Below are 22968 nucleotides of genomic sequence, written 5' to 3' on the forward strand. Positions count from 1 at the left end.
TTTCACACCATGCACACGTCTAAGACCTTTTCCAACATACAACCTGTTCAGTTGGGAACTCACTCACCTTTTCAAACTCTGAATGTCATCTACCGTAAAGTCAAAAATGTTCGCCAAATGGTAGCTGGCACTTTCAGCGGTTGAGAAGTCATTCTACAGATGGAAAAAAGTCGAATTATGAACAACAATGGGATAGTTATTTGCAAATTATTACAATTACAATCAATACTTATTAAAAACCTCATCGTTTGAAAATATCTGAATATTTCATGCAGTGCATTATTTTACACATGCTGTGATCGCATTTTTGGCCAATAGAGTCCTACAATTAGCAACGAGACGAAGAACCAATTTCTGGTACAATGAGCGAAAGAAGAAATTTAGTTAGGTCAATGGACCTCTGCAATCTTCTTCAGTTAGTGCCTTGGAATCTTTGAAGTCCACTTCGCCTAACAGACAGGGCCTCAGTTTAACATCAACCAAAGGATGCAGTCTTTCTAGTAGACTTGATTGAATTTACAGCAGGGAAGGTGGTCATTTGGCATAAATTGGTAATATTGGTCAGTATGCTCCTTCTGACCCCTCTGTCCACCTCCCTACATTGCACACTCTCTGGTCTTTTCTCCTCATTATGGGGTCAAATCTGGTAATACAGTCAGAGGCAGAGACAATCCCACTATCAGCAAGTCAAGCTCAAGCCATCAATGCATTCCCTAAAACAAAGGGAATGTAGAGTTTCAGACATTCATGTCTGATCATCGACATCTATTCATTCCATCATATAATCATGAGGAGAATATAGGGTGCCCCACAATACACCTTCCTGTTCTTGCTTTTTGCAATGGCCAAAGTCAAACTACGAACTAGCTTCAGAAGAACTCCCATGTACATTTACAATAAAGTCAATTATTGTTGCCATCACTTTGTCATATCAAGGATATTGTCGTTAACTCTCATAAACGAAGTGCTTTAATCAGAACACTGGTTCTAGTGACACAGTCACTGCTGCCTTCAGAAATTACTGGAAAAACTCAGGAGGTCAGGCAGCATCTGTGGAGAGAAAGCAGAGCCAATGTTTCAGGTCCAGTGACCCTTCTTCAGAGAGTTGTGAAGACAGGTCAGTGGATCTGAAACCTTAACTCTGCCTTCTCTCCAAAGATGCTGCCAGACCTGCTGACTTTTTTTCCAGCAATTTTTGTTTTTGTTTCTGATTTACAGAAACCACAGTTCTTTGGTTTCATGGGCACTTTCAGTGCTATGTTGCAAATGGGCTCCCACGGCTTCTGGAACTACTTTACTCCGTATCCTTGATCCAAGCCCCGGTGACAGACAGGGAAAAAAATGGTCAAAGTTTGAGAACCAAGTTGCACAACCCCAACACACAACCAATACTTTGGGTGAATATTGGGTATCAAACTATCCCACAATGGAAAGGCCACAGATTTATTAATATTTTTAAATTTGGTCATACAGTGCAATTAGAGGCAAGTATGACATCGTCTTGTGCTGCATGGATTTCCAGGGAATCAGGAAACTCGGCAGTAAAACAAAGCAGGGACCTACCATCTTCCCAAAGTAAAATGGGTTTTTGGAACACTTGGTTAAGGGGAAGAGAAGCAGGAGTGGCCCCACTCAGGTAACTGTGGTCTTCCCCCATCCAGATTTCCGGCCTCATTCCTCCCTCTTACTGATCACTGGCTGTTTCCCAATTCCAAGGCGCTTATTAAGCTGGAAACTGAGTGGAAGGTGGACTGACCCAATGCAAGTGGGGAACTCGGAGTCCCTGACTTTTGTCAGACTTCCTTTGACTTTGCTCACACCATTTCTGTAAAATACTGAAGTCACTGCGTTCTCCCCTTTAAATTTCTCCACAGCAGGGTTAGGTATGGAAGGAGCCAAGGATTACCTCAGGCTACAGCACAGAGAGGTACAATCAACCATCAGCTCATCATAGATCACAGACTAACTTATGGCAACCACTCTTTTGCACTAAAGCCCAGCGTGCTTTCTGCTGTCTGCCTGCCAGCATTGTACAACAACATCCTTTTGTAAATAAATTTAGGGAATGCACTTTCTGCAAGAGCACAGAGAATACAATTTGCCAAAATGCTAAAAGAAGTTAAACCACACAGTCCAGTATAGAGGATGTGCCATCTGGCCCTTTGATTTGCTTTACTTGTTCAGGTGATCTGAGCATCACTGTTGTTATGAAGGCGTGTACTGGACCTTTAAGAGTGAGAGAATGCTGTTCTGAACTTAGAGATTACAAGCATCTGTGCATATGACTGAATGGCAATACCAGACTGTACTGGAAAATTGAAAATATGCAACCTTTCGCAGTGAAATGAATACCTGAGTATTGATTGCTGTTTTGACGACAATTCGAATTTAACCAGTTTAAATTATTCCACAGGATATTAAAACCTAATCAAGTTTGAGTTTACTATTTTGCCAACATCGAACCAATGGGTGGCACGGTGGCTCAGTGGTTAGCACTGCTGCCTCACAGCACCAGGGACCCAGGTTCGATTCTGTGTACAGTTTGCACATTCTCCCCGTGTCTGCATGGGTTTCCTCCAGGTGCTCCGGTATCCTCCCAAAGTCACAAAGATGTGCAGGTCAGGTGAATTGGCCATGCTAAATTGCCATAGTGTTAGGTGCATTAGTCAGAGGGAAATGGATCTGGGTGGGTTACTCTTCGGAGGGTCGGTGTAGACGTGTTGGGCCGAAGGGCCTGTTTCAATACTGTAGGGAATCTAATCTAAAATGAGATGATCCGATGTTGGGGGATATAAGAATATGGACAATTTGAAAATTCGTCAGAGAGCAACTGCTGTAGAGAGAGAAACTGCTGGAGAACTAATTGCTCATCTAACATCTTGCTCTTAAAGAAATTAGAAAACACTCTCTATCAAAAGTTTTCATATAAAGCCTATTCGCAATACTAGTAAAGAAGACGATCCAAGGAGATCAGCAGCTAGAAAACTGAAGATAGTGGAGAAGACAAGGACTATGAGATTAAGCTAATTTAATTTTAATAAGTGTCTTATTGAAACAGCATATTGTTATGGACTTGGAGTCTGAGAGTAAACAATTAAGGGAAGTGGGGCTTAGATTTGTGAATAGATTTTTTTGGTTCATGTTCACTTTTAGAGTAAGAAAATAAATTGATATTACTTTCTTGAAATAGTGGAATTTGGGAACTCTCTGTCACTCATATTTTAACAGATTAGGAGGCAAGGCCAACTTTTCTGGGTGTTTAGCTGAACAGAAAAGGTTCACCTTTGTATTGTAACATTGTCAAGGCCAATATTTCATCCCCAGTTGCCCTTGACATGGCAGTGGCTAGCTGCTGAAATGTTGCAGTCCATTTAGTGTCGGTACAGTTCCACTGGGGACAGAGTTCCAGGATTTCAACCATCTGACATTGCAGATATGGCAATATATTTCCAAGCCAAAAGGGCATGTAGCTTGGATGGGAACTTGGAGGTGGTGGTGTTCCTATGCAGCTGCTGTTCTCGTTCTTCTAGATGATCAAGGTCACAGTTCACTCAGTTGAGGCCAAAACTATGATTTCAAGGAGTTAGATATAGAATCATAGAGTTGTACAGCACAGAAATAAACCCTTCGGTCCAACTTGTTCATGCTAACCAGACGTCCCAAATTAATCTAGTCCCATTTGCCAGCATATCCTTCTAAACCTTTCCTAGCACTTGAGGCTAAAGGGATTAAAGCATATGGGGGAAAGCAGGAACATACTGTTGTGTTGAATGATCAGCCATGCTCATAATGAATGGTGCAGCAGGCTCAAATGGCTGAATGGCCTACTCCTGTTCCTACTTTCTATTATTGAAAGGTGTTATCAAAGGGCCCTTGGTGAGTCTTTTCTTGCAAAGACTAACCCCTGCTCCTTCCCCCAGAGCTCTGAATATTTTCAAATAATATCTGATTCCCTTTCAGACAATAAATCTCAAGCCTTTTTGTGAAACCAATCTGTTGGCTAAGTTAATCTCCAATCAAATTGTTTTCTTCATCTTTACCAAAACCTCACATAATTATAAACAGGTCCATTAAATCTCCCCTCAGCCTTTCATGCTGTAATCTCAGTTTCTCTTGACATATCTGAAGTTCTACATTCCTGGTAAATTTCTAGTAATTCTTCTCTGCACCCTCACCAAGGGACTGACATTAACCATGAGATAACTGAGAAAGGATGGTGAAAGACTCCATGTTGTTTGTGCCACCTACATTTCCACACTGCATCCAGGGTTTTGCAACAGAATAAACTGATTTACTGGTTACAATTATTGGCTTTCATACAGACGGGTTTTTCCATTCTTAGCTGAAGCAAGACAGAATGTAACTAACCTCTGGAACAGCATCCTGCAGAAACCAGTTTGACTTCTTGCATTTCATCCCCCACTTCAACGGAAGCCTCCGCCTGCGAGGTTGAGGCACTTCTGGTAGGGGACTGTAACACCGCAAACAAGACTGAGTCAAAGGCAAGTAAATACTAGATGCAACCATCCTATCAGGTACTGGCTATAATAAACTGAGGTCAGTCTCAACAGTTATTATATTATCATGACTAAAGCCATTGGACATTTACTCCAATCATGATTTTTCAGCAATCTAACATATTTATTCGAAATCATGTACCTACAGCATAGTTAGTCTGTAAACATTCTCTGTACTCACCCATACTTAGGTGCAAACACCAACATATTCTTCCCCCTTCTCTTGATCTCGTTGGAAGCACTATCAGTCAACTGGCCAATATTCTCTGGCAAAATAATATTCGGAGGAACTGGAGGTACTCGAGTACGGAGACGGAAAATACATTTTTTCTTTTTAATTTCTTTACCACAGATAAACCTTTAACACAAAAGGTTAATACGTTAAAGCCCTCTTGTCAACCTGGGGATTCCCTTTAGTTTAGACTCCAATAGACATCCTAACATTAACATACTTTCAACTTTAAGTCCTCGAGTGTTCGTGGCAAGTTATAGCAATGTAAAAATGATGGTGTTTCTCACATGAATAAACTTCATGAAATTCTTTGCAAGAGAATGATCCAGATGTTTATTAGTGAACATACAATAGAACGAAAATTCAGTCTTTGAATACAATCAATGTGAAACTTCTTGTCAACAGTCATTTATCTTTCTTCCCTCTCGCTATGCCACTATTCTACCTCTGATTGCGAATGCAGTCTGTAGGCTTGTCCCTACACTGATGACAGTGTCTCTCTATTGATTTCCACTACAGAAGCCCAGGTGACAAGGCAATAGACTCCCAGCTTTGAACTGATACCTTTCCACAGTCAACATCTCACTAAGTGAAAGCATGAAGCCAACCAATATGTGATACAGTACTTCTAAGTGAGGATGAACTCAATTTTATAATATGCACAAGTTCAGAAGCTGGGTTTTGGATTAAGCCACACAAAGTGAACAATCTCTCTTCTAACACCAGACATTAATTGCAAAAATGACCTCTAGCAATTTAAATTCTAAACTGTCAGTGAAGGAGGCTTCTTAGTGAAACATTCCCTTCATTTTTAAATAGCATATTTGTTCTTTACTTTGCATGAAGGGGAGAGAAGTGTTCCAAAATTAACCAGGGATTAGCAATAGCCTGAAATAATGACAAACCCAGCAGGTATGGCAGCATCTGTGCAGAGGGAGACAGAGTTAATATTTCAAGTCTGATACAATTGTTTTTCAGAACTGAAGCTCTTGAAGTGAAGAATCTGGTTCTGAAGAGGAGTCATAACGGATTAGAAACACTAACTCTGTCACTCCTTCCACAGACCTGCTGAGCTTCTCTAGCACTTCGTTTTTATTTCAGGTTTCCAGCATTTGCAATATTTTGCTTTTATATTGGGATTAGCCTTGCCAAACACTTCCACATCTCAAGGGATGGGTTTAGTAATTGTGAGTCAGAATGAAGGTTTTAGTTGCCATCTTAAAGTTCCGTAATCATTTATGTGACATGGAGATATTTTCTGGGATTTAATTTAATCCTTCAAATTCATATCCTCACATCAATCAGTGAGGTATAACATAATAAAACTCAGCAAAGGCTTTGATTCAGAATTGTCTTTAAACTTATTTTCTCCTCACTCTGGTAAATTTGATTGTATTACAACAATACATTCTAAATATGAAAGACAGAAACATTAACTAATTAGGTCTGTGTTAACTGATCATTTTTCTAATCGAATGTTCTAGTATTTATGTGATTAATTGAATATTCAAAAGTTGTCCCACCAGCAGAAGTGTGTTTTTTCTTTATATTGTACAATCATGAATGACAGCAGAATTACAGGATTGTTACAGCCATTCAGCCCACTATTCCTGCACCAGCTCATCAAATAATTATCATTACTCAGTGCCAATCTCCTGCTTTCTCCCATATCTTTGCACATTATTTCTATTCAAATAATCATCCAAAGCATCTTGAATGCCTCAAATAGAAGAAGGATACCATTACAGACAGAAGTCTTAACTCTCCATTATGATGCGATGCATAAGCAGCCGTGTGATAGACTGCACAACATAGGGAACTGGTTGCACTTAATTAAGCAAGTTCAATTCAACTGACCCTTTCTCAACACTAGGGTGCATTTAAATATTTTGCTACTTTGATTTGTAACCCTGTGTCAGTACTTCCCAAATTATTTGCTGATGTGACCCTATTTTAACGTCTGAAAATTACTGTGACTCCAGATGTCAGCAAAAACAGAGCATTACACGAACATTCATTTCATAATTATTAATGTTTAACCAAAATAATACATTACATAAATAGAAAATCTGCTTTTAAAAAGTAATTTATAAAATGTTATTGTTTTATGTATTCATGCAGGTTTCAGCTAAGTTCTCTATTTTCTCCAGCAACACAGTCATTCTCCCCCCAGTGCACAGCAAAACAGCGCTCAGCTTCTTTTCCATTACTGCACCCTATCAACCCAATGCCAACTGTTACATGTTTGAATTTTTTTATTGCAAAAATATACTTCATTCATTAAAAAAATCTTTATGTACATACACTGGTACTAAAGCAGTTCGGTACAGTCTTTGCATACAAATGAGAAAACAAACATTGGAATTTGACATTCCAGCAGTTGCAAAAATCAAAAGGCATTTCCTATTCATTCTAGACCTTATTTACAATCATTTTGAGGCAAGGAGAAGGTCTGAAAACTGAACAGATTCTCATTATACTTTGGCAGAAAGACCTTAGACGGTGATCTTCCCCCATTGCACCTTGGTGACAGCTACCCAGGCTTCAGTGTGTCCCTCAGCATGTAGTCCTGGACACTGGAATGGGCCAGTCTACAACACTCAATCGAGACCAACTCTTTAGATTGGAAAACCAACAAGATTCAGGCAGACCAAGAGTATCATTCATCAAGTTGATGGTCCTCCAGGCACAGTTCACGTTTGTCTCAGTGCATGTACTGGACCACGACTTCTGTGTCATGGAGCTGCTCAAGAAAATCCTCGACAAACACACTGCATCTCTTTCCAGACCTTCTTTGCAAAGGCATGTTCAAGAATGAGATGTGTGAAAGTCTCTACCTCCCACAACCTGTCATGCAGTGTGCAGTGGTGCACAGAGACCAGATGTGCATGAAGGATCTCACAGGCTGTGCCCTTCTCACCACAGCTAAGGTACATCTTGGTGTCTGCTGGAAACTTCTGGCATTGAGGCATTCTGCTGGATGACCTTGACAGCCTGCTTCAGGAACCCACAACAGCACCTAACCGCTCCTTTTCCCAGCAGAATCTCAAAGATGCTACATGCTGCCCACTTCCTGATGGACCTGTTATGAAGGGTGTTTCTCTTTGCAAGTTTTTTCACAAGGGGCAGATGATATGGAACAGTCCAACTACAGCGCCCTCCACAGCACTGAGGCCAGATCCATCTGTCACAACACCGGAGACAGGTAGAACTTCAATAGGTAGTGACACTTGGTGTTTGTTTCCCTAGGATCTACACTCAGCTTGATGCAGCCACACACAAAGGTGATCATCAGGGGAGAGCAGTGTTGGGTACATTCGTCTTCTTCTGCTTGCCTAGAGCTTTGTACCTGGTGTCCCTGTGGACACAGTCCATCTTTGACCTTCAGATGACATAGAAAATGGCTCAGAAGATGACTAAGGCACAAGCTTGGGGGAATGGGCCAGACCTGTGCTTCATGCAGTAATACCAACATTCACATGTCTGAATGTCTTATGTCTGTTCTACTACCTATTCACAAAGTAAATAATGCCAGAGGACAGTAGAGCTACAGCACCATTTAGTGGTTACAGCAAGCAAACACTGTATTAGAGGACCAGTTTATGTTCGAAAATGCCATATTAACATTCAATGTTACAACTGATTATACACAGGCTGGTGGCATTTACAGGCAAATGAAATTTAATGTAAATAAGTGTGAAGTGATTCATTTTAATAGGAAGAACGAGGGGACCCTAACATATAAAGAGTACAATTCTAAAGAGGATTCAGAAGCATGTGGACCAAGGTTATAAATGCACAAATTAATGAAAGTGACAGAAAAGTTTAAGAAAGCAGTTCATAAAGTATATGGAATTCTGAACTTTATTAATAGGGGTGTGGAGTACAGGAGCTAGGTGGCTATGATAAATCTGTATAAAACACTGGTTCAACTTCAATTTCGATACTGTGCCCAGCTTTGCGTGTCACATTCTAGGAAAAAATTAGTGGACATTAGGGTGAGTGCAGAAAATATTTACAAGAATGGTTCTAAGTATGAAGATCTTCAGTTCGGGAGAAGAAAAGTTTAAAAGGAGGAGATTTGATAGAGATGTTCAAAATCATAGAGGATATGAACAAGCTAGATATGCAGAAAGCATCCAGAATCAGAGGACACCAACTTAAGGTGAGTGGAAAGAGAAAAGGCATGTCAAAATAAGGAAAAACTTTTTACAGAGTGCATGGTTTGGATTTGGAATATACTGCTTCAGCATGTGCTGGAGAATTGAACAATCATCCAGAGAAAAATAATGACAGCAGGGCTCTGGGTGAAGAATGTGGAAATGTGACTCCTGCACAAAGCCATTGCAGACACAACGCACTTAATAGTCTCATTTTACATCCCAGCCATTATATGAATCTATCTTATGTTAAGGCAAAAAACATCATGAAAAATGAGATGAATGAAATATGTGGACAGAAACTGCAAAGTTCTTAATAAAATATGTTCGTATAGATATGTTGTAAACTAATGTTCTTCATGAAAAGCAAAAATGATTTTTAACATTTACATGTACAGTACTGCAGTTGGGAGATGGAGCAGGATTCATACTTAGGTAATTTTTTTAAACAACTTGTTCAGAGTTGCTACTAAATATCTCTGGAGCAGGTGGGACTTAAACCCAGGCTTCTTGGCTCAGAGGTAGAATCACTACTACTTTATCACAGGAACTCTCAAGACACAAGATTGACATGCAGTAGTTTAATGAACTGCACGTGGCCTTTTCATGATTAAGTCTCTCATTAATCAAATTAATAAAATATAGATGGGCATTTGCAATTGTGTTAAGTGTTACACATGAAGCACAGATAAAGTCTTACCGGCTTTTGTAGCTGTTTAAAGCATTGAGGAGATGCTGTTTTCGTTCGAGCACTGTTGTTTCTGTCAGCTAAAGAGAAGTAACAGTGTTTATTCAGCACTGAAACACTGCAATATTTCAACAACATCTCCAGAGAGTTTAATCTGTAAATGGAATTTTATTGATCTTTTTTTAAAAAAATGCTGCAGAACTAACACAGAAATGTTTTTGGGCCACACTTGACAACAGAATTATTAACCACACTCATTTTGTCTCAACAGTTTCCTCACTTACTCAAGTGAGATGAATATATCGCTCTCACCCAGCATGCTGAGTACATGAGCTAACCAAGAGCTGGAAAATTCAATTCAATGCTGATGATTAAGATTAAATTTCATTTTAGGTTGGAATACAAAGAATCACATTCCAAAAGAAAACTATTGTTAACATCAAGTAAGATCTGTCAGGAATGGCAGAGACCAAATGGAACTAGGAAAAAGGTGATGGTTATATGTTAATTATAGGACAAGTGGGTGACAGCTGGTGTATATATACACACATTATAATTTTTTTAACATGTGGCCCAAGTAATCAGTGATGTTGGGAGCTTGTGGTGTTTGAATTAAGTATATGACTCGATACTGTCTACCCCCAGAAACATAGAAAATATGAGCATAAGTAGGCCATTCAGCCCTTTGCATTTGCGCTACTATTCATTATGATCATCACTAATCATCCATATCAACAGTTTGATCTGGCTTCTCCCCTATATCCTTTTAACCCTTTAGCACCAAGTGCTATATTTAATTCTCTGAAATCATACAATGTTTTGGCCTTGACTGCTTTCTATGCAGGAGATTCCACTGGCAGACCACTCTCTGGGTGCATAACTCATATTTGTCCACATTGTACTGCATCTGCTAGTATTTTTCCACTCACTGAGTTTATCCAAATCACAACATCTATGTATCCTCTTCACAGTTCACCCTCCCACCCATCCTTTGTGCCAATACATTCGGCCTGGATTTCACTTTCCCTTCCCTCATAACCCATTCCCTTTGTACTTGGGAGTCATCTTTGTTGCCTTTCATTGTATCTTTAAATGAATTTTCTTTGTAACACAGTCATCAGAACTGAACTCAAATGAACCTCAACTGTGGCATTGTAACCAGAAGCATTTCAAAACAACTAAAATGTCAGGTACTCCATTTTTCTGGCCATTCATATCAACATTAGGTTTGTTTTAATTAACTGCTTCAGAGCTTGGTTTTAACTTCATCATTCACCACTCCTTTCACAAAACCCACTGTATAGTTTAATTATTATAGTAACTTCTATACTTGACAATTCAAAGTGATTTTTCTCTTTGTTGCCAAATAATTTAAGTTATCCGCTATTTAAATAAACAATTTTAAATAACATTGCAAAATGGTCATCTGCGGCCAAAGGGAATAATACAATAACTTGAATGAAGTTGAATGTATTTCTATTGCAGGTTTTTCACCAAGTGAGCAGAACTTTGTTATTCTTGAATTTATTTTTTATTTGTCTGATTTTTTAACTCTTTCAAAACCCAACTATTTAGGAGGAGCTAAAATCAAGCCTTTTTATTCTATTGTACCCCTTACAGCAGGATGGCTGGTTTGCAATGCAGTGATGTCAACAACGTGGATTCAATTTCTGCACCAGATGAGGTTGTTATGAAGGACTCTCCTCTCAACCTCTCACCCCCGGCTGAGGCATGGTAACCCTCAAGTTAAACCACCACTAATTCTCTCTCTCTAATGAGAGAGCAGCCCCATGGTCTGATAGGACTATGGTGACTTTACCTTTTATTTAATTGCAAATTTAAAAATTCACAATCTTCGAATTGATTTCAGTATCCAAGATATTCAGAGCTTCATCTTTATGCACCAGGTTTGGTAGTTTAAGTGAATTGGGAACATTTTATCACCACAACTCTCATACTCTCCCAGTTCAAGGAGAACAGAAATAAAACTTGGGGACTGCATGATTTGCTGATGCTTTTTTTTTTTAACTCTACATGCCCCCAGCCTGATTCCCACCCACAGATAAAACCAGGGCAAAGTCCAGTGGAGATCTGGTCAGTTGTTCCATTTGGAGGGATGCATACTGAGGCAAAAGGTTGGTTGCCTGACTGAAAATGTCCTAAGACAACCATTATGAGGTTTCTTAAAGCAATGAAACACTTGTAATCATAAAACTAAGAACTTCATTAATGCTCTCAATGCCTTTTCTATAATTACTGAAACCAAGTCATAACCCCTGACTGTATTTTAAAAAGTACTGGCAAGTATGATTGTTTCTGCAGAGTCTGAATTTTATATTGAATCTCACGTTTGATCACCTTTTTGAATAATAGTTCTTCTGATTTCACAATTTCATTCTAAGGTCTAAGAGCCTGAAATGAGTTGGTTTCAAATGACAGGTACCAGCACTGAGATTCATTACTTAACACTCATCAACAGGCTTCAAATAGTTCTCCTAATATTGCTCGAGACAAGCCAGTTTTAATGTTAGAAAAGTTCTTTGATGTAGAATATTATTTGTACCTCTGTCAGAGCAGGAGAGTGCTGAACTATACAACAACTCTAGAGTAACATGCAGACCTACCTTTCCAAGCTGGAGGCTCAACCAGTTTTGATTAATAAATATTAATATTTCCTCTTCAAAATCAAAGTATTTCTTTTTCCCACGGACCCCTAAATTGTACAAAACAAGGTGCACGACATCTACCCTAAAAACAAAAGGACAAGATTTTAATAAAAGAACTAAGTGCTTCCAAATATCCTTATCATTTACTGACAGTGCAGATATGGAAATGGGGCAGTTGAAGCTTTCTGCATGTGGCATCTGGATTTACTGCACTTTCATTTGTCTCTCCAAACGAAGGGAGAGTGTGGGGTGTCTGGTGTGTCTCTTTGTCCATTTAAATGTTCTCAGCCATCACCAGGATACCATTTGCAACAACAAAAACCTAGAAGCTGCACAGGGATGGACTGGGCCAGAAAAATTCAAACTTGAATTTCAAATATTGTTGACCACAAAAGATTGCAACATTTTGCAGTGAACGATAAAATGTGTTTGTGCAAATATACACCTGTGGTACATTTGCCTGTATTGTGTGTGCAATACATGGCTAAAATGTAGTTGCTGTGGGTAGCCAACAATTTCTATTTGACAACGCCCCTATGAAATATTGAGGTCTGTATATTGATCATAATGAATATCATGACCAGCAGCAAAGTTCAAAACCTAAATGTAGGCAACAGATTTATGAAATGGCTTTTAGCAACAATAAAGCCATAATTTTTATAGGACAGAGTTGCTACAAGTCATGCAGCTTTGAGAAGAAATTGATGTAGAACGTGATATGCATCAAGAAGATTTCATTACACTGAAATATCTCTGTTGCCCATCAGTGGCCATCTCAGAGGAAGGGGAATCAACAAAGGTAACTTTAAAAACATTGATAATGTCTTTATAATAATTTCATGGCTTAATGGTGACTTACTGCATCGAACTACCTTCTTTCTAGTGAGAATACAGTATTATGGTAGCTGCATAATTATCTATATCAGCAAGCCTGCCCTGATCTTCTCAGAAGGAAAACATTCCTATTTTTGTTCAATGTTTTCCATTATCCTTGAATGAATTGTCTTAGTTTATTATTGATTTTGCATCATGGTTCAAGATGGACAATCACCTCCACCTCTGCCTCATCTTCATGTTCAATCTGGTTTTACCAGAGTGAACTGGTTGTGGTCAGATTGACTTATTCAGAACTTCGCTAAAAGGCAGCTTCTCCCACTCGCCCCACCCCCTATTAAAAGGCATGAGATGACGGTATAACTGTACATGTGCAGATGGATTATGATAGTCACTTAACAGAGCACCCATCACCTGCATTGGAAACCCATAATTCATTTTTGTAAATAACCTTCATTTTAGAGAAGATTTTTACCTGCTCCTTACTTTTATTTTAGATGGGTGAATTTTTACGTTAATTGAAACAATTTTGTTTCCCCCATTTCTGGGCACGTATGACATAATTTAGATCAGAGTACTCTTTTACTTTGAATTGATATTGTGAGTCAGCCTAAGCACAGAACTTCCAAAATCCACTACTGTGAATTTACATTCCTCACACATGAATTTCATTCTGGCACTGCACGAGACTGCTGATTTACTGTCAATTGGTGCTCTGTGTGGTTTTGTAGTTGAGCTGTGCCTATTCAGAAGTGAGCTAAGGTTAGCAAATTTAGCTGACACTAGAACAGTAAGGAAAAAGAGACGTTTATTCCAAACAACTTCAAGTTCGAGTAAAAGATGCTAACTCATTGTAAAACTCAATTTCCCATTTAATAGCCTTTCTAACAATACTCCATACTAAAAGCCAAACATATTTTTTATACAGTCATATAATATTAATAAAAGCTAATTAAACAGGGAACATTAACCAAGAAAAAAATACAGTGGAGTTCCTTTGGTTGTACCTCTGATCATACCATTAATTCATTGTGTACAACTACAGCATGCAAATTGTCCCCAATTACTTCTGCTTTACGTAAATGGATAGTTCACACATAGCATTGTTACAGCCTTCAGCATCATCAATCTCAATACAGTTGCTTGATGTATGATTATGTCTGTCTTTATGCTCTTTGGGGATTATCTTTCACATATGAATGGGTGTTCAAACACATTCCAGGTAGTGGGAAACACCAAGAGACAAATAATTCTTTCAAAATACCTTTGCATTACTTGCTGGGATTTGTTAGCTCAGTTAGCTCAATAGCTGGTCTATGATTACACAGTAACACCAGTGTGGGTTCAATTCCCACCTGGGCTGAAGTTACCAAGAAGAATTCTCTATCTCAACCTCTCCCATCAATGGAGGTGTGATAACCCTCATGGTAAACCACTACCAGTTGTCTCTTTCTAATGAAACAGCAAGGCAATGGTGATTAGCTTTTCACTACTTACCATCTAAGGGGTAGGCGCTTTATATATTCGGGTCCTTTATTGCACACTGAGCAGACAAACAAATAAAATCTGAAAACAGGAGAACAGAAAATGCAGTCATTTTAATAAGACACATTGCACTTTAGGCCTGTTCATGACATTTTCACAATATATGAAACAAAAAAAGTCTGATCAGGTTAGCCACTTTCCCACAGATAATTTTGATGTACCTTATTTATGAAGTTGCTGATAAAGCCAATCTTGTAACACATGGAACTGTAGGAATCCCAATGCATTTACTGATTTATGAAGGTTGCAATTGATATTAGTAGCATACTCAATGACGGATTTCTCAACTATGGCATCAAGAAAAGGAAGTTCATTTGACTGCTCCTTTTCAATTTAAGCACAGGATGAAGGCCATCAAGTTGTGTTAGGAAAATATATAAGGGGTAGGAGATTAGCTATCATTTCACTGAATTTATGTTTCTCATAGACTCTAACAAAATATTTGACATATAAAAGCAAAATACTGTGGCTGCTGGAAATCTGAAACAAACACAGAATGCTGGAGAAACTCAACAGTCTGGCAGTATCTGTGGAGAGGGAAAATTTCGGTCTGATTGGACTTCTCAGAAGTGGAAAATGCGTTTACTATACTCTTCTGACAGGTGGAGGAGGAACAAGGAAGCAAATGGTGTAGAAGCCCAACACAAAAGACAGAGTTATTAATTGTGGTAAAAGAGAAAAAGATGTGCAAATTAAGGTGTGAAGAGGATAATATATGATCACAACACAAGATCCACAATATGTCTTAACTAACCTTCAAGAGATCTTTCACGGACTTCCAAGGGGCAGGGCATTATAAAGTTAACATATTTTACAGTCAATCACAAAAGGAGCTAATACTGCCCAGCAACAAGGTCATGTAGCGCTGCTCCAATCACTGTGATGTGGCAGCGATTGTACATAGAAGGCAGAGCCTGTTATTGGTTAGATTATTTTAGATCTGATGCCAGGTGGTTGCAAACATATTGCTGGTTTAGCCTCTGTACCCCAGACATTGCAGCATCACGGTATGTCCTGGGCAAAATCCTCGTTGAAGTGCTTTGTTCCAGCCATAGTCTGTGTCTCACAAAATAGGTGTGGGGACGATACCCCTTTTTATTAAGTATGTACCGAAATAAATATTTTGTTTATTAATTTATAAAGAAAGTAGCAACAAGAAAAGAGAAAAACAAGCGAGGTTTGTGACCTTTAAGTAAATATGGATGCATCAATCTCATGAGTGTATTGTCAGCACTGATGCCAACAGTTGCTCAGCAGAAGAATGCATTCCATTTTATAAGGAAATAGTGAAGTCAAAGGTCAATCTTAATAAACATGGTGTGGCAGTGAGTGAAAGTATAACACTCTACAAATACTTTCTCCCAACCCAGTTTGAGATTTGTCATTTATCATTATGTTAGAAAAATGAATGAAGTGAACTAACCTGTCTCCAAACATCATGGCTTCATTCAGACACTGGGTACAGGCTTCATGGAACCACTGCTTACATCTGCAGCACTGAAGCATCTTCAGGTACCACCTGGTGTTAACAGATAAGAGGAATCACATTTACCTCAAAATGAAGTACCAACACATTTACAATATAACACATTTTAACCTTTCCTGGCTAATACCACACATGGACGGTGGCACAGTGGTTAGCACTGCTGCCTCACAGCACCTGAGACCCGGGTTCAATTCCCGACTCAGGTGACTGACTGTGTGGAGTTTGCACGTTCTCCCCGTGTCTGCGTGGGTTTCCTCCGGGTGCTCCGGTTTCCTCCCACAGTCCAAAGATGTGCGGGTCAGGTGAATTGGCCATGCTAAATTGCCCGTAGTGTTAGGTAAGGGATAAATGTAGGGGTATGGGTGGGTTTCGCTTCGGCGGGTCGGTGTGGACTTGTTGGGCCGAAGGGCCTGTTTCCACACTGTAAGTCTAATCTAAAAAAAAATGGTCAGTTACAGCAATTTCTGGCAAGTAAACAGCCGAAGATTATGTAATAAAAACGTAAAAGTTCAAAGGAGATTTTCTTGCAGAAAGATCACATTAAGATTTTCCTGGCACTGATTGTTCAAAAATTAATGATATTGGGACTTGCAAGAATGAACTGCATATCCTCAGTCTCATCCCTAAATCTCCTGCCTTTCCTTATGAAGACACTCCTTGGATATATTTCCATGGTGATGGCATCCCTCCAGTACTTCAACCAAATGGTTATTCTTTGCAAATGAATCAAAGTGTGGCAGACCATCGATGACATCATGGCTGAGGCCAATCCTGTCACCCAATATCATCACACTCTAGGAGATCTTTCCAGCAGCAAGCATGGGGTGACATTTAGGGATGTGATCCCTAATTAACTGGCTTTAATTCTCTAAACCACGGCCAAGTGTTGCACCTCAGTAGCTAATCCAACAGAAATTACAAAAAGAATCTGGCACCACCTGGTCTGTGGCTCAGCGTCTTTGCCCACTTGGTCCAGGTTCACCATACTAATATAACAGAAGATTGATGTGGAAAGATGATTCACTGAATCCTTCACACAAATAAAGAATCGTTAAAATGTCAAAGCACCATATGATACAGGATCAAACTGGTCTGTCAGTCTTTCAATTTGGAAAAGCTGAGTGCTGAAACAAGGTGAAACTACATTTAATGCCCTTTATTATCCAATCATTTTCTTTATTATGTATAAAGGTGCTATTTTGGAGCAATAAGTGGTAATGAATGCAAGTTTTTGCTTTTGATTCCTATGGGGTGAGCTCTGATCAGTTACTCAGTCAAAGAGGTCTTGTGAATTTAACACTTATGACTTATGAATGTATATATTCAGAACTATAAGGCCTGTCACTGACTAATCTGATGTGGAAGATAGAAATAAAGAAGAGGACATGCAGCCAATCGAAGCTAATCTGATGGTTCAGTTCACTGATGGCTATCATGTGATAATCTCAGGTGAATGCAGCATCAGCACATCTGAGGTGGCCCAAAAAGCAGACAGAGAGAGACAGTGAGAGAGTGAAAGACAGAGAGAGACAGACAGAGAGAAAGAAAAGAAAGAATACAGACAACGATGATTTGCAGAACTGAAATATATAGTGACTGAGGAACCAAGGACTGATTTCTGAAGTGATCATGAGCTACCAGTACCACAGACCTTGTCATACTCCCACAACTATGATTAACAATTTGAATTTAAAAATACAATCAAACCTTTCTTGGGCATTATATAAATAATGAGATTTCTTAAAAAGGTAATCCGTTCTCCCTTCCTCTCCCCAAGAACAAACTTTTCATTTCCCCTTAGTAGTCATATTCCTTTTAGCCTATGTGAGGGAGTACTCGCCATGGATATTCCTTCAGAAAAGAAATATTCTTTAGGCCTAACTATGCAAGGGCAATGGAATAAGAAATACTCAAGTTGCTTTCCTTATAGGCAACGGATACAGAATTCATTTAGCAGTGATTTGTAGCTCTTTTAGAGTCAAACTTGGCTAGTGGTTCATTTAATTCACAACGGGGTGGCAAAGTGGCTCAGTGTTTAGCACTGCTGGCTCACAGCACCAAGGACCCGGGTTCAGTGCCAGCCTCGGGTGACTGTCTATATGAAGTTTATACGTTCTTCTTGTCTGTTTGGGTTTCTGCCCGGTGCTCTGATTTTCTTCTACAGTCCAAAGATGTGAAAGGTGGATTGGCCATGCTCAATTGCCCACAGGTGCATTAGCCATGGGAAAATATAGGGTTAGGGGAATGGGTCTGGGAGAGATACTCTTGAAAAGGTCAGCGTGGACTTGTTGGGCTGAGTGGCCTGTTTCCACATGACAGAGATTCTATTGTTTCAGTTTAATAAGAATTCTTGAAATGTAATAAATGAGTTCTACCAAAAGGAAAAAGGGATAGTCAAAAGACCTGAAGACAAGTCTTCCTGTTCCAGTCTCACTGGATGTCCCCAAGCAATCAGTCAAGGAATAGGAAGGAGCACCAGAGGTGAAAGATAAACGAAATAAAATTTGGGATGTCTGGAATTTTAAAAAAGTCTATAGTGCAAATCTTACTCTCCAGGTCCCCCACAGTAACAGTAACATTGCTGTAGGTTGGTTCTATGCAGAGAATCCCAGTTAAGTTCATCCATGCTGTATGGCAAAACTCTTTTCACACTCTGCAAAGCTTTAGCAAGTGGTCCCTTTTTCAAAGCACCTCCTTTCTGTTATAAGGAGACAAAAAAAATCCAGTGTTACCATTTAGGCATCAATTGCATCTCATTTGTTACAACCCCACTAGAAGCTGTGCACAACATTAGCACTCAGTAGGAGGAGAGCGTACATTATTGCTCCCTTACTGCCAACCCAAAACGTGCTACTATCTTTCTTCATTGTCTTTTATTTCGGTATATTGGGTCCAGGTTGATGTGCTTATTGATTGAATCTGTGGGTGAGTGCCATGCCTCTAGGAATTCCCTGGCTGTTCTGTTTGGCTTGTCCTATAATAGTAGTGCTGTCCCAGTCGAATTCATGTTGTTTGTCATCTGCGTGTGTGGCTACTAAGGATAGCTGGCAGTGTCGTTTCGTGGCTAGTTGGTGTTCATTGATGCGGATCGTTAGCTGTCTTCCTGTTTGTCCTATGTAGTGTTTTGTGCAGTCCTTGCATGGGAGTTTGTACACTACATTGGTTTTGCTCATGCTGGGTATCGGGTCCTTCGTTCTGGTGAGTTGTTGTCTGGGAGTGGCTGTTGGTTTGTGTGCTGTTATGAGTCCTAGTGGTCACAGTAGTCTGGCTGTCAGTTTGGAAATGCTCTTGATGTATGGGAGTGTGGTTAGTCCTTTAGGTTGCAGCATGTCCTCGTTCCATTGTCTTTCCCTTAGGCATCTGTTGATGAAATTGTGCAGGTATCCATTTTTGGCGAATACATTGTAGAGGTGTTCTTCTTCCTCTTTTTGCAGTTCTGGTGTACTGCAGTGTGTTGTGGCCTTTTTGAATAGTGTCTTGATGCAACTTCTTTTGTGTGTGTTGGGGTGGTGGCTTTCGTAGTTCAGGACTTGGTCTGTGTATGTGGCTTTCCTGTATACCTTTGTGCTGAATTCTCCATTAGGTGTTCTTGTACCATCCCGTCTAGGAATGGGAGTTGGTTATCCTTTTCTTCCTCTCTCGTGAATCAGATTCCTGTGAGTGTGGCATTGATGATCCGGTGTGTGGTCTCTATTTCTGTGTTTTTAATGATTACATAGGTGTTATCCACATATCTGACCCAGAATTTGGGTTGAATTTGTGGTAAGACTGTTTGTTCTAATCTTTGCATTACTGCTTCTGCCATGAGTCCAGAGATGGGTGAGCCCATGGGTGTACCGTTGATTTATTCATACATTTGGTTGTTGAATGTGAAGTGTGTTGTGAGGCACAGGCCCAGTAGTTTGAGTATGCCGTCTTTGTTGATATGTTCAACGTCCTGTTGTCTGTTCTGTATGTCCAGCAGCTTGGCTATTGTTTCTCTGGCTAGGGTTTTGTCGATAGAATTCAGCACAAAGGTATACAGGAAAGCCACACACACAGACCAAGTCCTGAACTACGAAAGCCACCACCCCAACACACACAAAAGAAGTTGCATCAAGACACTGTTCAAAAGGGCCACAACACACTGCAGTACACCAGAACTGCAAAAAGAGGAAGAAGAACACCTCTACAATGTATTCGCCAAAAATGGATACCCGCACAATTTCATCAACAGATGCCTAAGGGAAAGACAACAGAACAAGGACATGCCACAACCCAAAGGACTGGCCACACTCCCATACATCAAGAGCACTTCCGAACTGACAGCCAGACTACTGCGACCACTAGGACTCATAACAGCACACAAACCAACAGCCAATCCCAGACAACAACTCACCAGAACGAAGGACCCGATACCCAGCACGAGCAAAACCAATGTAGTGTACAAAATCCCATGCAAGGACTGCACAAAACACTACATAGGACAAACAGGAAGACAGCTAACGATCCGCATCAATGAATACCAACTAGCCACAAAACGACACAACCAGCTATCCTTAGTAGCCACACACGCAGATGACATGCAACATGAATTCGACTGGGACAACACTACTATTATAGGACAAGCCAAACAGAGAACAGCCAGGGAATTCCTAGAGGCATGGCACTCATCCACAGATTCAATCAATAAGCACATCGACCTGGACCCAATATACCGACCACTGCAACGGACAGCTGGAACTGACAACCGGAAGCGGCAGATTCAAACCACTACAAATGCCGGAGGAAAGATCACAAAAGTGCTCCCACGCACTGAGAATGTCACCTAGAAACGTCTGCAACACAAATTCCCAGCTCGGCAAACAGAATTACAACTGAATGGACAGAAAACTAAACCACAAATAAAACAATTTAATAAAAAGCATGGACAAAGGAATGGCAATTCGGCCCTATTTGAACTCAGGATATAGGCAGCACAGTGGCCATGTCTGTGGGTTTCTGCTGGGTGCTCCAGTTTCCTCTCACAGAGCATGGATTGCCATGCTAAATTGCCCTTACTATCCGGGGAGATATGCAGGCTGGGTGGATTAACCATGGTAAATGCAAAGTTTGGGAATAGGGTCGGGGGCTGGGTCTGAGTGGCATTCTCTTCGGTGCAGACATGGGTCAAATGGCCTCTTTCCACACTGTAGGGATTCTATACATCTAACAGCAAATTCCCTCAGATATCAGATAATACCTATTCAAAACAATTAGACTTTGTAGTATAAAAAGCACATCTTTACAACAGAATAATTTATGTACATTACACAGTATATGGTTGCCTTTTGATGAAAATCACACAAATTGTGGTGCACAATTTCAATGGAGAACTGTTACTCACACAAAAAAAACCTAAACATCACAGCAAAGTTGCTTAAACACTTGAAATTCCTAAGAATTAGTTTTGCACACTGTACATCCTGGCATAATACCAGATGTGGGGGCAAGTATTGTGTTTCAGGGTTAAATATTCAGATTTTGTCCTGGTCACTTCTAATACCAACAATAGCATTCACACTGAGAACCATCAATAATCAGGTAGAGAAAAGAGAATTTCTGTTGTTTTTCAGAATTCAAAGCAATAGAAAGTTCTCTTGTCCAACATCCTTCCTCATTTTAAATGAGCCTGAAAAAGTCATTCACTTCACTTGCTTTTGTGGGATCTTTCTGTGCAGTAATGGCTGCTCTGTTAGCCTCAATACCAATGGTGACTATGACAAGTAATAGTAATTCATCAGCTCTGAAATGTCTTAGAACATCCTGAGGATGTAATATAGCATAATTTAGGTTCCTCATTGAGGGTGTTATGATGAGCATATCAATAAACTGTGTCATGTTGTTGTCTTTGTAAGGTTGATATATCCATCACACATGCACTGCTGATCATTGAAAATCACCAACAACTGGGATACAAGCTCCATAACTCTTGGCCAACAATTTATTATATACTTCTTGTTGATCTATAATTTAATTCCTCTTGTCTGGACCTGTCTTTTTGAGTTTTATAAATGCATAATTGTTTTAAACTCTTTCCCAAATCCTAAATATTAACAAATCATCACTATTATCTTTCCTTCAGCACTCTTTCACCTGCTGGACAACCTGAATAATCTTATAAATATGTATTTGTAGTTTTAATAGCACACACACAGTATTGCACTGTCAAGATGTCAAACCCACAAGTTACTTAAGCAAGAATGGCTCTTACCCTGACAGCCAATGCAAATATACATTGCCGACAAAACCAAGGTGAAGTGGATGCATTTGTTGTGCTATCTACTTTGGGATTGTGGCATTGCTGATGGTAACCTAAACAGAAACAAAGATTTACTATTCAAGTTGAACTTAAATTATATTAGATGGCAAGTGACAAATAATCTGCATTCTGGTACCAGACATGAAAGTGTAATTGAAACAAGTAACCAGGTTCATAAGATACTAGGAGACAAACGGGAACATTTTGTGTTCATCAAGATGAGGTGTGTTTTGTTGAGAATTAAATATCTTTCAATTTCAGGGATCCAGTGTCAAAATTGTGCTAAAGATAAAGACATGATATTTTTACCAGACCATACGGCTGCACTCTCATTAGAAAGAGAGAGCTGACTGGTGGTGGTTTAACCTGAAGATCACCACACCTCAGGCAAAGCCAGAGGTTGAGAAGGGGAACCCTTTATAGTAGCCTCAGCCAGCATAGGAGTTGAACCCAGGCTGTTGGTGTTACTCCACACAACAAGTCACCATTCAACTAACTGAGCTAAATCAATCCCTCTCACAAGTCAGAGATGTAGCTGTAGGATAGAATTCATTTGTACA

General features: G+C 39.7%; 1 protein-coding gene across 3 annotated transcripts in view; it reads right to left on the minus strand.

The window, feature by feature from the left end:
• Nucleotides 1-22968, minus strand: part of phf19 (PHD finger protein 19) — a 46981-nt gene that overhangs the window by 5001 nt on the left and 19012 nt on the right. For all 3 annotated transcript variants that reach the window (XM_060841093.1, XM_060841095.1, XM_060841094.1), the window contains exons 5-13: nt 22361-22461; nt 18678-18826; nt 16066-16161; nt 14595-14663; nt 12222-12345; nt 9610-9677; nt 4699-4875; nt 4369-4471; nt 68-153 (exon numbers count right to left, since the gene is read on the minus strand). In XM_060841093.1, coding sequence (XP_060697076.1) covers nt 68-153; nt 4369-4471; nt 4699-4875; nt 9610-9677; nt 12222-12345; nt 14595-14663; nt 16066-16161; nt 18678-18826; nt 22361-22461 — 973 coding nt within the window. The remainder of the gene's footprint in view (nt 1-67; nt 154-4368; nt 4472-4698; nt 4876-9609; nt 9678-12221; nt 12346-14594; nt 14664-16065; nt 16162-18677; nt 18827-22360; nt 22462-22968) is intronic.

This window comes from Hemiscyllium ocellatum, chromosome 21, assembly GCF_020745735.1.
Source record: "Hemiscyllium ocellatum isolate sHemOce1 chromosome 21, sHemOce1.pat.X.cur, whole genome shotgun sequence".
Lineage (NCBI taxonomy): Eukaryota > Metazoa > Chordata > Chondrichthyes > Orectolobiformes > Hemiscylliidae > Hemiscyllium > Hemiscyllium ocellatum.